This window comes from Abrus precatorius, unplaced genomic scaffold, assembly GCF_003935025.1.
Source record: "Abrus precatorius isolate BTA unplaced genomic scaffold, Abrus_2018 Scaffold10, whole genome shotgun sequence".
In the NCBI taxonomy this organism is placed as follows: Eukaryota; Viridiplantae; Streptophyta; class Magnoliopsida; order Fabales; family Fabaceae; genus Abrus; species Abrus precatorius.
The window spans coordinates 14554318-14571584 of NW_020874292.1; the positions used below are offsets into that span (position 1 = coordinate 14554318).

At 34.0% G+C, this 17267-nt stretch overlaps 1 protein-coding gene across 1 annotated transcript; it reads left to right on the forward strand.

The window, feature by feature from the left end:
- Positions 1–228: 228 nt before the first annotated feature.
- On the forward strand, positions 229–10231 carry LOC113853193. The gene is made up of 8 exons (XM_027483693.1): positions 229–550; positions 1230–1315; positions 1768–2180; positions 2867–3025; positions 3237–3360; positions 9028–9261; positions 9368–9492; positions 9705–10231. The coding sequence occupies exons 1-8, from the start codon at positions 548–550 to the stop codon at positions 9962–9964; spliced, it is 1404 nt and encodes a 467-aa protein (XP_027339494.1). The 5' UTR covers positions 229–547; the 3' UTR covers positions 9965–10231.
- Positions 10232–17267: the final 7036 nt, after the last annotated feature.

Below are 17267 nucleotides of genomic sequence, written 5' to 3' on the forward strand. Positions count from 1 at the left end.
CCGCCACAATGGATAGACCCAAGAATCTCATGGTAAAAATACTCATTTCACTCTCAGCTTTTCGTGGGTCCATTTCTGGGCTCCACTTCCTATTTGCTTATTTATTATTTTTTATGGTTTGTTTTCTTGTTGCTACGCCTGCCATGAACTTAACTTTCTTCTTTTTGGTCACATTGAGGTGGCTGGTGGGGTTTGCTTCTTCTTCTTTGGAGCATTGTGTTATTCGTTAGAACAGGGAAAAATTCTTATCACTAGTTACTAGATTGATTTTTCAGAAGAATCTTCATATAATAAATGGAGTAATAATGATAATAATAATGATTGTAAGAATGAGATTTCATGTATCGCTTGAAAACAGAGTACGGTTACCAGGGACCACCTTAGGGTATAGTTGGCCAGCGTTAACTACAGTCATAGTTATACATATTAAAATTGCTCCTTGATTTGGGCACTAATAGGCTTCGCGCTGGTCACAACTGCATTCATTAGTTACCAAGCTTGAACGTGTGAATCATCAATTCATCATCGTATATGCACCGCGCTTGTTATGGTACTCGCTGAATTTAAAAACAAAATACCAATTTCTTCAGATTATTCTTTTTCCCTTGCAAAGTTGTTTTGAAGTTTATCACGTATAAACTTCACTGGTTGCGATTCATGCATGTTGAACTTTCTTAATCATACGGCATTTGAGTTCACATGTTGTAGTTCCAATTTCTGGATGCTTAATTTTCACCCTTAATTTTGCAATTACAATTTCTGTATTTGCTTCTTACTTTTCTTGGATATCAAGTTTCCTCCAAAGAGAATTCCGTGCCTTGCATTAGGAATTTCTGTCTGAAGAAGTGCTTGCTCAATTGGCATTTGCATTACGTTAGGTCTCTGCATATTTTTATGGAGTAAGATTAATCAGATTAATTACTTGCATGTTCGCTCACAGTGAAGGGAATTTCTGGTTTTGTTATTGCGAGATAATTACATTGAATTTATCAAACCCGTGACACCCAAGATTTGGTGTGAGATCCCCATGTCCTTGTAGGAGCTTGGCATTTGAATTTATGGGTTTATCTTCTAATTTGCATCCTCTGAAATTTCCAAGGAAGGTTAATTTTTTGTTTGCAAGAATTTTACTAAATCCCAACTGAGAGGGTGGTTTGAAGATTTTTGTGTGAAAAACTTAGCTATTCTTTGGAGTTGATATTTATTCATGGGCTCATTTTTCCTTGCAGGTCAGACCTTGTGATATTTGCGGTGATGTTGGTATTCTTGAAGCAATTGTTACTTGCTCTAAATGCAATGTAAATTGTGAACACGTGTAATGATTTCCTGTTTTCTTTTCTTTAGTATTCTTTCTATCTGTATCTTCGATTTTTTTTTTCTGACATAATTACTTTCTTGTTTTATTACCTTGAAGAAACCTTATTAATACTAAATATTCATGGAAAGTGATTTTTGTTCTTTTTGCTGGGAACCTTGAGAACTTAATTCTCAGGGCTTCTTTGTTTCAAAACTTAATGGCATTCTACTGCCAAATGCAATTGGAGCTTTTATTTTGTGATAAAAGAAGAAACATAATTAGTAAAATCAAAGAAAGATTTAAAAAAATGTAAATTTACAATTTAATCTGGGTACCTAATTTTACACACTTTGTTATGACCTGACATTATTGCTTTTGGTTTTTGACTAATGGTCTCGCTATATGCCATTGCAGTATTAGTGCTGCATTTGACCTTATTCTGAATCAATGCTATTTGTGTCCCATTTCAGTTATTGCATGCGGATTAATGTCCTCAAACTTCCAGAATACTGGCTTTGTGAATCTTGCCAAGCTAAACATGTTACAATTTCACCATGTAAAGTAAATCAGGATATTGATTCACAGGCTTCTAAAAGGCTACGAGCTGTTACAACAGGGAAAGTGAAGTTCCTTCATGAGGATGAAGTCATTAAACTTTCCTCTGTTCAATTTTCCATGAAACCTATTACAGCAAATTCTACTTTGCTGACTGCCCGAAAGGCTTCTGTTGGGTCCAAAAATATTATTTCCAAGATTCCCTCCCTGGCACCAAAATTAAACCCGTGCATAACACCTCCTAAGGTACTTGGGAAGCGCCCAAGAGATGGTGGAGCACATAAGAAGCTGATGACTAGTCAGCATGCTTCCTACTCATTAACAAAACGTGAGAATTTCTCTCCATCTTTGCTGCAATTCCTATTATTGAGTGCCCTGCAAAAAGGAGAATTACATATGATACATGTTTTTAAAAGCACACGACTTTAAGTAGAGAATGAATTTTCCTTGGTTTTAATCTAACTGGATGGAATTAAAATGTTCTTGTTGATACCAGCTAAGCCGAGCTTCTTAGACTTACTGTTTGGATACATTTTATTTGTATGGTAAAATTAAACAGAATCAATCTTTATGTTAATAACTTGACTGGATTGTTTTAAGAAAGTTATCATATCTAGTGAACTAGATTTAATTTTCATCCATGGAGTCTGATTGTGTAAAGCAGTATCCACTATTAGTGATATTAAAGCACAGTGTGACTAGTTTGGATAAAATGTTGAAAGCCTTATGCAGGTTTATGATAGATACCCATTAGTTAGTTTGGTTGGTTAGTTATGATATGTTAGTTGGGTATCCATTAGTACTTAGTTATAATAGATTAGTTAGTTAGACTGAATTAGTTGGTAGTTGGGCAGGCTGAGATTTTAGAAGAAATAAGAACAAGGCCTATCAAATACCTGGATTGTACTAGAGTTTCTACCGATAAAGATAATCTTTCTTCAATAATTGAACAGTTTCAATCAGTTTACCATGAGATATTTTATGATTTCTGTTTTGAAAATATGGATCTTGTAGGACTGCCAAAGGAGCATATTGGTGAAAATCATCTGTCTTTGGGTGGACTGATACCTGAGAAAAAAGTTCAAAACGATGATCATCAGAAAGAAAAGCCTACAAAAGGGGCAGCTTTTGAAGCTTTGTCAGCAAGAAAACCTTCACCTATTTTTGGTTCAGGTAGGATACTTTTCTTGTTAAGAATTAATTGTGTTATGTCTGTTGCTTTTTCTGTTGTTTGTTGCATTCACTTAAGTCCTAAAATTTCTCAATATGCAAATGTAGAAATGTATGTTAATGTGTATCATGATATCAGTCACTTGTATCCTCTGAGTTTTGAAACTATCATCTCTTATTTTATTCCTTATGTTCTCTCACCCTGGCCCCTTAGGTGGTATTCTTTGTGCTGATGCTGAATGTAACCGGTCTAATATTAAAAAAAGAAGCCATAAGAATGTTCAAGAAAACCTGAATCTTCATCGCAAATTTTTACCCTCTTCTAGTCCTACCTGGAGGTATGTAGATCTCTTCCCTTGTCATTGATAACTTTTTTCTTTTCCTTAAGTTTCCCTTCCTGTCAAATGAACATCGAATTCCCAGTTGTGGTAACTAATGAAATGAAACTCTCCGAATTTCTTTCAATTTTATCTATAATTTACGATGTCTTTCTAGAAGTTTAAGAAAAAACTGCATTTGCATAGAAGCTATTTGCTTTTTCATGGGTGTACTTTTGTGAACTTTTCCCTTATTTTTAATATTTACATTTGGGAAAAAGTTGCCCCTTCCCTTTACAATGGTAAATAAGAATTGCTTTTGATGAAATCAGCATGTTAGGATATCATAATATGCCATCACAATTGCAAATCTTGGATGCATAATTTTGTTAAATAAAAAGTGGTTAGTGTAGAGATTAAGAGAGAAAGAACATAGAGAGAGAGACAAATTAGTGTGCTGGAATTGGATATTCTATAGTATGTAGAGACCCTTATATTTATAAGGATAAATATGTAACCTTACTGGGCCAAGCCTATTATATAATACTAAAATAAATCCTAATCCTAATACGTTTATTCTAACTATTCATAACACTCCTTTTCAAGCTGGAGCATAGATATTAATCATGCCCAGCTTGTTATAAATATAATTGCTACGTGTCCCATTTAAAGTTTTTGTAAACATATCTGCTAGTTAGTCGCCTATCCTAACATGAAAGATAGATATAAGCTTCTATTGAACTTTTTCTCGAATAAAGTGACAGTCTATCTCAATATGTTTCGTCCGTTCATGAAAAACTGGATTTGACGCAATGTATATCGCTGTTTGGTTATCACACCAAAGTTGCATAGGCTTAGTGCTACCAAATCCTATCTCTTTCAGCATATGTTTCAACCACATTAACTCACAAGTAGTCTGAGCCATTGCCCTGTATTCTGATTCCGCACTTGATCTCAAAACAATGTTTTGCTTCTTACTTTTCCACGAAATTAAATTACCTCCCAAGAACACACAGTATCCGGTAGCAGATTTTCTGTCCATAGATCTTGCTCAATCAACATAAAAAAACGCCTCTATCTATGCATGTCCATGATCTTTGTACATAATTCCTTTTCCTGGTGCTTTCTTCAAATACTTCACAATGCAGATTAGTGCTTCCCAATGAGTATTCGTTGGAGATGAGATAAACTGGCTAACAACACTCACTGGAAAAGCAATGTCGGGCCTTGTGACAGTCAAGTAATTTAACTTGCCTACTAATCTTCTGTATTTCTATGGATCTGCAAAAGAAACTCCATCTGTTGTCAGTTTCACTCTTGGCTCCATAGGTTCTCACATGGTTTAGCTCCTTTTAGTCTGGTCTCAGTCAATAAGTCTAAGATATATTTTCTCTGTGAAAGGAAGATTCCTTACTTGGAGTACATGACTTCAATACCCAAGAAGTATTTTAGAATTCCCAAGTCTTTTGTTTGAAACTTGGTTTGAAGAAATTTCCTTAGGTAGTTGATTTCTTCTTTGTAAAATACTGTATGATCACTCTCACTCCTCATTAATCTAAATTCTAGAATCACGTCACTGAATTTCCCAAACCATGCTCTAGGTGATTGTTTCAAGCCATATAATGACTTCTTTAAACGACATACTCTTCCACACTCCCCCTGAGCAACAAAGCCAGGTGGTTGCTCGATGTACATCTCCTCCTATAAGTCTCCATGTAAGAATGCATTCTTGACATTTAGTTGGAATAATGGCTAATGATGCATAGCCGCAAGAGAGATGAAGATGCGAACATATGAGAGTTTAGCAACTGGAGAAAACGTATCAGTGTAGTCAACGCTGTAAGTTTGGGCATGCCTTTTTGCAATAAGGCGTGCCTTCAAATGAGCCATAGAACCATCCGGATTAACTTCCACAGTGTAAACCCACTTACAACCAATAGCCTGTTTGCCCTCGGAAAGAGGAACCAAATCCCAAGTATCATTCGTCTCAAGAGCCAACATTTTTTCCTCCATAGCGTGTTTCCAACCATCATAACAGAGAGAGAGTATACACTAGCCATGAAGGATTTAAATGTAGAGGATAAATGAACAGACGTCACATAAGAAGAAATAGGATATGTGCAAGATCGCTTACCATTTTGGATAGCAATAGAAAGGTCAAGGTCAGACATAGGATATGTTGACACTTGAGGAGATAATGGTCGAGGTTAAGTATCATCTTAAATATTATTAGCCACGGAGGCACATCATCTGAAGGCTGTTTTGGTCGGCGAGAGTATGTTTGCTCAAAGAACTTGAAACCTGTATCAATAGGAGCTAGAGGTGCAACCGGATGTGTAGATTTGACAAAAGTATAAGTCAAGAAGGGTTCATCTACCTCATGCATGGACTCAAAAGATGAGGACTTAGAGAATGGAAGACTTTCAAAGAAAGACACATTAGAGGAAATAAGATAACAACAAAGATCAGGAGAAAACAATGGTAACTTTTTTGTGACCAAGAATAACTCAAAAACACACATTTGAGGGACTTTGGATCAAGTTTAGTTACCTGAGAACGAACATCAAACACAAGACAAGTGCAGCCAAAAATTTTAGGATATAAAGAAAAAAGAGATTGTGATGGAAAAAAGTATAGAGTGGAGAATCTTACTATGTAACACAGATGATGTCATGTGATTAATTAAATATGCAGTAGTAAGAATAGCATCAGCCCAAAAAATTTTAGGAACTTTCATTTAAATAGTAAAGCATGGGCTACCTCCATAAGATGACGATTTTTATGTTCAGCTACTCTATTTTGTTGTGGGGTAACAATACAAGAAGACTGATGAAGTATGCCATGTTTATTCATAAAATTAGTGAGAGATGTAGAAAAATATTCTTTAACATTATCACTTCTAAGAATGTGTACACAAGTATTAAATTGAGTTTTAATTTCAGCACATAAATTACAAAATATAGAATTAATTTCAGTACATAAATTACAAAATATAGAAAAAACTTCAGATCTAGATTTCATAAAAAACAACCATGTTGCATGAGAATAATCATTTATAAAGGTAATAAAATATTTAAAACCAGACTTAGAAGTAATTGGGCAAGGGCCCCAAACATTAAAATGAACAATTTCAAAGGGGACATGAGCCTTTTTATTTAAACGAGGTAAATAAATATTACGATGATGTTTAGCAAACTGAAATGACTCACAATAAAAATTTAGACTTTATACTAGGACATTATTTCTTAAGAACTCTTGAAGACGGATGACTCAGATGATGATGAAGTTAGAAAGGAGACACTGTTTCATTCTTAGATGTAATAGAAGCTTGCGTAAGTCCTTTTTCTTCCAATATATACAGCCCATTAGATATTCTACCTTCACTAATAATCCTCTGTATCACCAGATCTTGAAAAACACAAGAATCATAAAAAAATGTTACTGACCAATTTAATGATGAAGTGATTTGGCTAATAGACAACAAATTTAAGGGGAATTGAGGCAAATATAAAACAGAGGATAAAGGTAAGGTTGAAACTAGTTAGTACACCTGCTGCCCTTAATATGGACAGTAGAACCATCAGCGAATGTTACAGAAGAATGAGAACTGGGTAGACAAAAAGAGGAAAGGATACTTGAATCTCCAGTCATGTAATCAGTAGCACCAGAATCAATGACCCAACGCCTGGAAGAAGAGGAAAGACATGCAGTAGGATTACCTTTTTGGACCAAAGTGGCTATAGAGGATGGAGACCGCCGTTGGGAAATCTGAAACTGAGTATAGTGAATAAATTTCTCATCATTCATATGCACAATACGTCCTTCTTTCTCTTGAATAGCTGTATCAGGTTGAGACACTGAGCTAGCGAAGGAGGAATGACCTTGTGAGTGAAAAAACGACTGATTCTGCGGAGAATGAGTGCACTGATTCCAATAATGGCCAAATTCGCCACAGTTGTAACACTTTACAATACCACAACCTCCACTACGCCCACGGCAACCCACCATTGCGACCACCACGATGATCGTATTGGATTGCTAAGGCAGAGTGGTCAGGAGACTCATTTTCTATAGTGCTGTTGAGCTCCTTAAAGGGAGACTGCATAATTTTGGAGAAGACATGGTAATATTATCAACCTACTTACTTGACAGAATTTGAGACCGAACTACCTCATATTCCAGATCAAGTTTGGAGAGCCAACTTAACTACCTCATATATGTTTGGCTATGAGATGTAACTATTTGACTATATCTCACTTTTTGAGTATTTGATCTCAATGGGGTTTGTATTTTGTGCTCCATGTTGAGTGGCTCTACATTGCTAGAGGACGAACATATGTTCTGAGTTTTATGAGAATGCCCTTGAGGCTTTACTCCACCATTGAGGTGTTGAGTTTTATTTTTTGTAGATTGTCTTGAGTTAAGTTTTGATTCTTTTTAAGTGAAAAAATTTATACAGGTTACGATTGGGTAGTATGTCATAGATCCTTACCAAAAGGGGTTGTGACATATTACATTCTTTTTCCAAGTATTATCCATGATTATGCCTATTCTGTTCTTTTACATGACTTTTCCTATGTACCAAAGTTTGAAACCTATAGTATTGAGCTCCTTAACCTTGTTTTCAACTCATTTTGTGTCTTGAAGGCTCATGATAATCTTTTTATGATTAATGTCTACCACTTCCAATAACTTTCTTGTCAAAATATCAATATTTCATGAACTAAACCTAAACAAGTGTTCCTGGACTAACTTCTTTACCTATATTAGTCTAGCCAAATGTGAGGACCCTTACCCATTTAACACAACATTCGGGTGCCAATGTAGCTGCTTTAGCTCATTTGACATTGTATTCAAGCCATATAGCACGTTACTTCCAGGTAACGACATACACTGGCACAATATCGTCATGTGTAATCCATATAGAATGTTTCGATAAATTTTACGTTGGTAATACAACCTTCCTCCTTTACCTGGGCTTGGGATTTCTGTTAATAGGTCCCTAAAGGAATAATTGCAAATTACAAGATTTTAACAATTCTCAAGCTTTGTGGCCTGTGGGGACTAGGGTTCCATTACAAATTTATAAATTATAGAAACTTATTTTTAGATTTGTTGAAGTTAGGGAATGACTATGTAATTTAACTGTGGATGTATAGTGTGTTATATTTAAAGAAAATTGAATAACTTGAATTTTTCTTTTTATACAAATCAACCTATTGTTGCATAATAAAAGCATGGTTCTTGTGTGGAGTAATGATACTTGAGCATGCTCTCCGTTATGGACTGCATTGTTGACTTATCCAGACCATTGTCCTCTGATGTGATGCTAAATTGTTTATCATTTACCTTATTTTTCTTTTTTGATCCTGAATCTTTTATTATTGAATTGGAATTTTCGCTGCCCAAGAACAGATTCTTTCAAGAGACCACGGGCTAGATCTTTCTTTATTTCTTTTATATTCAAAATAAAAGCAATTCTAATCCTTTCTTGGATCCAATCTTTGCATTCTCCAAAGTATTATATCTTTTAGAGTTGAGGATGGTACAGGTACCACGTACAATTGTCAATCACTTGAGGAATTTATTGCAAGTATTATGTGACACTTGCAGATGCATTGCATTTAATTCTGTGAAATTTATAGTTTTATTAATCTGAAATTTCATGTGCTGTTAACCATTTTCTAGGGGTCAATTCCAAATTTTTCATGATGCTGCTTCTGGCAAATTTTATGATGGGTTTGAGGCTCAACCTCCATGCATTGTTAATAGTAAAGCATACAAATTTTCAAGTCAAATGCCCTCAGTCCTTCAACTGGAATCACTTCCTGTATTGAATGTCTTAACTGACATATTCCTGGATGATTATCCTAGTCTTCAAGATATTGCATTGTACTTCTTTCCATCAGAACATACTGAGAGGTCAGACTTTACTTCTTATTTTGATGATTGTTTTCCTGTTTTTGTTGTGCCCGGCAATTATTTATTGTTTAAGCTACTTATACTGTATGTTCTCAATTGAGTATAGATCGAGAAAGAACCTGAACAGCATATTGAAGTTTATGAACACTGAGAAATCAATGCTAAGAAGTTGCATTAATGGAGTAGAGTTGTTGGTATTTACATCAAATCAGCTTGATATGGACTCCAGGGGTACGTTAACTGTTTCATGCATTAGCTCTTTTTTACCACTTTCATAACACCCTGATCTACAGCCCCTTTCCATGATTGAATACCAAAATTCAGATTAGAGAGAGCAGGTTCAAAATATTAAAATTTTCTTTTGGAGGTTGTGCTTTGTTGAATTTGTTTTCCCTATTACTTTTTTTCATCTTGGCGAAGATGACATAAACTAGTGTGCACAGGGTATATTGCTGCAGTAAACGCTGGATATTTCCTGTGGGGAATCTTTCGCCAAAAAAAAATTGATAAACCTATTGAAAGAGTACTTGATATGGAGCCAGTTGACATGGAAATTGATATGATTGGAGGAAAGGACGTGAAGGGGAGAGTGGATAATGTTCAAAAAGCTAAAACTATAAGTCGAAATGTCATGGAATGTGATAAATTTTTGGACAATATGGATGTTCCGCCAGGCTTTGAAGCACATGCCAAAAAGTCTTAAAGCTGCCTTGTGAAGAGGAAAGAACAGTGGTATATGGTGGATGAACAGTGTCCTTCAGGACCGGGTGGTAGAGTGCAACCTTCCAAATTTTGAAGAGGAATTAAAAAATCACCAGGTTTTGGTATAATACTACAATGAACTGAAATTATGGTCAGCTTGTTTGTACTGTTTCTGAACTCAAATATTACGAGTCTGACGAGGAATTTGCTCATGGCCTATGTCAATATCGGTAGAAAAGAATGTGCTTATGCTCTTTTTTCTGTCCCCCTGAAAAAGAAAAGAAAAGAAAAGAAGAAAACAATTTGCTCGTTCTTTGGCGAATCCATTTCTCTTCAGTAATTAACTAATTATATGACCTTCCGATATAATTAACATAGCGAATATTTTATAGCAAATATTTTATTTTGGTTTAAGAGATAACATCCTTAAATTCTTTTTTCATAAAGATAATAATTTATAATAAAGAAGAGAAATGAAGTGAATTTTTTTATATTTATAGCTTAAAAATTTTAAAAAAAGTAGAACTTATATTTCTTTTATTCAGTTTATGAAAATTCAAAGTTATTCAAATATTATAAAAAATAGTCTTTAAAATTTTAATTTATAAAGAGTAAAAATTAAAATTTACATTTTTGATAATTTACTTAATTTGTATTATATGCATATAAGTTAAAAAGAATAAATAAACAATACTACCTTTCAATAGAGTAAATTTTTATCTAAAATTGAATGGAAACTACAAATTAAAAGTAGTTAATTATTAAAGTTATAATTACACTTCAAATTATTATTTACAATAAAATTTATCAAAATATTATAAATTTAGAATAATTAACATAAAAATAGTTACATATTTTTGTCAACTTTAAATGGAAACTAAATTAGAATTATTATAATTTTCTAAATTAATCAAAGTCCTAATAGAGTAGTCTTCCCCATAACTCTACTGAGAATATGATTCTAGAATGGATTATCTTTATTTATTCTTCAATTTTATTTTTTGAAAAATAAATTGTAAGGGTAAGTATGCTCCACCCCTTTAAATTCTTTATTTTATAAATGAATCAAGTAATACATAAAACTTTATTTAATACAGAATACATATCCAAATAGCATTAGCTCATATACTACATTAGTAAACCTACAACAGCAGATCAAGCACCATAACAATCACATCAATACACAACATTTCACATGTAACCAAATTCAATCATCTCAGCCTTGAACCCGTACTACTTTATTCATTTCATAGATTAGTATGTCATAATAAGTGTGTTATAACCATATTAATCAATGGATTATGATACATACATTATAATTACACTCGTCGATGTATTATAATACTTGTATTATAATCATACTAATCAATCTGTTATGACTCACTTATTATAATCACACATCTCATAATTCATACTCATTGCCTCTAGGATCCTTTGAGGTCTTTCATAAGTATAGATAGTTACCAGTTAGTTCTTGCACACAGATACAATGTATACAAAAAAGGACCCTTTAGCAAAAATATAGTCAGAAGTGTTAGTCAGGAAATGAGTGTGTGGTGAAATGATGCATTCACGTTTTATAAGATGTGTACACTCAAGCGAATGTCATCCATCACCCTACGTTTCTCTCAGATTTTTCATAAATCGTCTCCATATTCTATACTCTTAGTGTATCTCTGTAACTATCTATACAAATTCTAGTTAGTTTTCATGAAACAATTTTCCTTGGTACTTCTCAAATATTCATATTCATTTCTTTTCATCACTTTTCTCATAATAATAAAATTTCTACTCTTTTTCTTTCTCTTCATAATAAAAATTCACCATACTATGCCATTCATGTACAATTAAATCATCAATCAATCAATCAATCATTTACATCAATTCTCTTTCATAATAATTTCCTTTCACATGCAATAAAGTTCACATTAATTCCTTTCATTACTTTTCACTAATAATAGATTTCATTATTCAAAAATAGTCAAACACTCTTCATCAATTAATTTCACATAATACAAATCAATACAATGTGCCGAAGGTCGGACACCTTCGGACTCAACCCAATTGTATAGTTTAGAAATGCATTGCCGGAGATCACTCTCTCGGTCTTTATGAAAATCGTCTATCCTAAGGTTTATCCCTTTTTTCCAGCATATATATATATATATATATATATAAATATATATATGTATATATATATAACATCTTTATGAAGATCTTCTTAAAAACTCATTCTTAAAAACATATTATGGGTTTTTCATACTCAAAAATCCATTTTTACACTGTATTTGTTAAGAAAATATTAGGGATCTACCATCCTAAGCAAGACAATATGAATTTTAAGCTAAAAACATATATATAGGAGTTAGGGTTTGGGATCAAGTCCCTTTACCTGGAAATGAGCCTCTGAGACTATGTTCTTCACGAGATCTAGAGGAGAACGCAATGTTTCAATCGAAGGTATAGTTCAAAGACTAAATTTTTTCTATATATTACGAAAAAAAGTACTTTTAAGAAAGGAGAAAACAGAGAAATAGAAGTGAGATTGAAAGATTGAGTTCCAAAGAACTTACTTGGGATCAAGAGGAAAAGATGTTAGAGCTTAGATTCAGAAGTGATTCGGGGTATATGGGAGTTTCTCTAAGAAAAGGGAAGGAAGAGAACAGAGAAAGAGAGAAGAAGAGTTTCCTACTTAAAGAAATGGGGTTTTAGAAGCGCAAAATTACTTAAATAACACTTTTTTCACGAATTCTCGCTTGAGCAAGAAAACCAGACAAAAACCACTAGAGGTGGTAAACCCTACCCAACACTAAAATAACCCATTTAGCCTTGCACTTATATTAACTAAAAATAATTAATTAGGCCCTGAATTATTTGGCCCATAATATGTGGGTCAGGGTAGGGATACCCACGAGTTAACCCTGACCCTGAAAACACTCCTAATTTTTATCCATGGTCTAGGAACCCTAATCTTAATATCAAAATACTCCTAAATCCACTCTAATTTCAATCTTCCAAATCTCAAGTTACACAATGGAGACACTATTCATACTCTACTAGTTTCTGATTTTGCAATGCGAGTTATGCACATTAAACACTGTGTGAGGTGCTCATAGCCAAAATCCAGTTTTCGCTTTCCGTCTCTCTCTTCCTCATCAATGGTGGAAGCTACTGAAAAATTCCTGACTCTAGTTGAGGTACTTTTTTTTCTTTCTAAAATTAAATTTAAGTTTCAAGGTAGCATGGATCTTGGTTTACGTATAATGGAATCAGCGACAATGTCTACCTAATATTTGATTCCCTTTGGAGAAGGGTAGAATAAAATTTGCATGTTCATTTAATTAACCATCTATGTTTAGAGCATTGTCTTATTGTTTGAATTGCATAATCAACAATGATGAGATTAATTTTTAGGTCTGTAAGAATGTTAGAATATTATGTATCATGCAAACATCACATATAGTTTGAACATGTCATGCTCTCACAAAGGTACAAAAGAGAAAACTAAGGTTCATGCCACGATGGATCTTGACTAGCTTTGGTCAAGCTTCCCTTTGAGCTTATCCTATGATTGGCCAATTCAGAACACTAAGTAACCAATAATTTTAAATATGAGGAGCCAAATAAATTTGATTCAAGTAATGTATTATACTTTATTTGGTTTGGATTTGATTCAGATAATGTATTATACTTTATTTGGTTTGGATTTTTCAGGTTTGTGTCATTGTTGTGCATATGGGCTATTGAGGAATTTATAACCTTAATATTGTGCTTGTAACTTAGTATTCTCTTGTCACTACCTTATGCTTTTTTGTTTGACTGTTGGTTTTATATTTGCAGAAGTATACATGTGGTTTTCTATATTGAAGTCCTTGTTTCTTTAGAATAATAAATGTGTATTCTTTTATCATATTTTTTGATTGGACAATTTTCATCAAAATGTTACTTCTGTTGTTCAAAATCAGAATGCTTAATATAATAATATATGTTACTTCTATTGGCCTTTGATGCTAAAATTCTTTGTGGGACAAAAGACTCGTGTTTATGGAGTTATATCCACTTTGTACAAGTTCTTATAACTAAGAAATTGTTGTGTTTCATAATAATGTATGAAACTGGTGGTGGTAAGTAATTTTAGGATATTAGATATCTACCTTTGTAAAAGCTATTGATTTTGTATTACTTTTTGGCACAACAGTAATATTCTTTATAATTTTAGAATTTGCATTATATTTGAAGATTCTTTTCATTTGGCTCTGATAAGAAAATAAGAAGGGCATATGAAATATAATTTGTAAGGTCTTTATTTTATCCTACCAAGCCATCCAATCTCTTTGCTTATTAGACAAAGAAACTTTGAAAAATGTCACGTGCAAAACATCAACGTCATTGCTGATTTATTGTATTCATATATTCTGACTGAACCACTTCCTATATTTAATTAAAAGGAAGGGAAAGGAAGGGAAGGGAAGAGAATATATAGTGAAATAAAAAAAGAATAAAAGAGAATATTATAATTCTCTTGCTGAGCAATTTAGAAGATGATATTTTTTATGGGGTCCTCCCATAATTTTAATGCAAATCCTCTTTTTGACTTAAATATATTTTTAGTTCATATAAATAAAGTTGTTTATTTTTAGCTTCATAAAAAAATTTTAGCCTATAAAGCCCTGACCCAACGGGCTTTTTGGCTCATAGGGCTTTTGATTTGTTGGGCATTTTGGCCCACAGGGCTTTTTAACCCTATCTCACATGAGCTAGGGTTAGGGCTGAGTCAGTTGGGCTTTTTGACAACTCTAAAAACTAGTACTTCTCTGCTGATATTTTCGCTTGAGTGAAAACAAGCCTGAGCGATTTCTCGCTTGAGCCAAAGTACAGTTGGGAAATCTGGTCCATTCTCGCTTGAGCGAAAAATTTTCGCTTGAGCTTGTCATATCGGTGTAATTATATGCATTTGTTATTATTCTTATTAATTTGGATTGTGTAGGCTTGAACTATATGAATCATTTATATATTGGAATATAGATATAAAGGTTGTTGATAAATGCCTTCTATACTTGGTCCTATAATGTAATTAATGAATGATAATTGAGATTTTTGAGCTATTCATTGAGAGAATTTATTATTAAGTCCATTTTATTCATATTTCAGGAAAAAAGATCAAGAAGTGAGAGCTTAAAGAATATTGGGAATTGAAGCAAGAAAAGAACCAGAGATATACACGGGCAAGTACATGGCCGTGTACATGAGCGTATATTTCACTGGTTGCATCAATCAAGCACATAATCAGAGTCAGAGATATACACGGGCAAGTACACGCCTGTGTATATGAGTTTATATCTTACTGGTTGCGTCAATTCAAGTACGTCATCAAAACTAGAGATGTTCACGATCAAGGTACATGGTCATGTACATGAGCATGTACTTTTCAGTAAAGCTTTCAAGGGCAATTTTTAGAGACCAAAGATGTACACGGCCGTGTACATGGGGTGTGTACTTTTAACTTATGTCCGAATTAAACTTCCGCGACAAGATGAGCCTTGGGATCACTCATATAAAAGAAAACTTGGCACAAAAACCTAGGGGACACCGTTTTTGGGAAAGAAAGAGTTAGTGATTCTGGAGGATGCCATCAAGATCTTTAATTTCTTTCTTTTATAATTGTAGTTTCGACATGTCTAGGTTTTAATTTTTCTTTGAGTATCTAGGCGTAATGAATCCTATTTGACCAAACCTTCTGGAATTCTTCTTAATGCTATTTCATGTTCTCTTCTCTTGGGTTTAATTAAGTAGTATTAATTGTCTCTTATCTTATTTTTTTGTTTGATTTTAAGTAAAAATCCTGCATGAAATTACCATTGCTCAATTAAAAGGACTTTAATGTATTTCTACAGATAGAAAGACATGAGTTTTCTGTATTAGAAATAACCCTAATTATGGAATTAATAATGAACCTAATGCAACCTAGGGGAACTAATTAAGGAAGAGATTCCGATTAATCAACCGAAGGTTAGGAACCATTATCCTTGAGAAAGGTATTGATTTATTTCAGGAATTCCTGCAGTAACAAGGGACTAGAACTAAGTAGTTGAAGGAGAATTCCAGTTATTTGGATATTTAGGAGGATTTACAACCTAGATACTCACTGATTTCTCCACTTATTCATACTTTTCTAGATTTTATTTTCATAGAATTCTATTTCTTTCAATTTGTTATTTTCTTAGTTGAGTAATTTCATCAAAATAAATTCTTTCACATATTCATTAATAATTGGGTAATCAAGGAAGCAATTCTTACTAACAGTCCCTATGGATACGACACTTGGTATTCTATTTTTTGCAATATTATTTCGACAATGGGTGCACTTGCCCAGTGATCAATTTTTACGCACCAGTTGTGTAATTGCAAGATAAGTAGCAGTGTGATTGCCGTGCTATGTGATGATGTTATTAAATGTAGAGTACAGTGTGAGCTAGAGATTGATTTTTAAGTGCGTTGTGTGTAGGATAACCTAGAAAGTATGGTTAAGAGTTGGTATTATCTCACTCTAAAGAGAGAGATGGAGTTCTGGGTGCAAGGTGTCTCGCTCAGGCGAAGGTAGTCTTGCTCAAGCGAGAAGTTATCGTGCAGGATTCGGCATTTTGGAGCATTCTCGCTCAAGCGAGAACAGATAAGATCACCCCAGCTGTTACCTCGCCTAGGCGAGAAGGAATCTCACTCAAGCGAGAGTCGATCTCGCTTAAGCGAGATGTGCTCGCTCAAGCAAGGAGTCGCAGGAAAAGTGGGTAGCTCTCTGGACCTAATCTCGCCCAGGTGAGATGCAACTCGCTTAAGCAAGGTGTTCCTCACTCAAGCGAGAATAGTAGAAATTTGAGAAGTTTCACTGTCTGGTTTTCTCGCCCAGGTGAGGATGAGCTTACCTAGGCGAGAAAAGAGCTCGCTCAAGCGAGGATTAGCTCGCTCAAGCAAGAGCGCGCGGTCCTAGAGGGGTATTTAAGCAACCCCAGCATAAAGAAACTTTATTTTTTTACCAGACAACCCTTTTTCTCTCATTTTCTCTCTGTTCTCTCACTTCTTCTCCTCAGATAAAACATTCTCAAAGTTGAATTCCTTCCTAATCAAAGTGAGATCGTCTATCTCATCAAGATCTAGGTGAGTTTTTGGAGCTCAATTTTTAGTCTTTACTCTTGTTTCTTGCTCTTTCTTTTTCAAGTGACTTATACCATGTCGTTCTGAGTAGATCTGAATCATTCGAGCTGTATTTCATACCCAAAATGCTTGATCTATCCCTTTGGGACTTACTA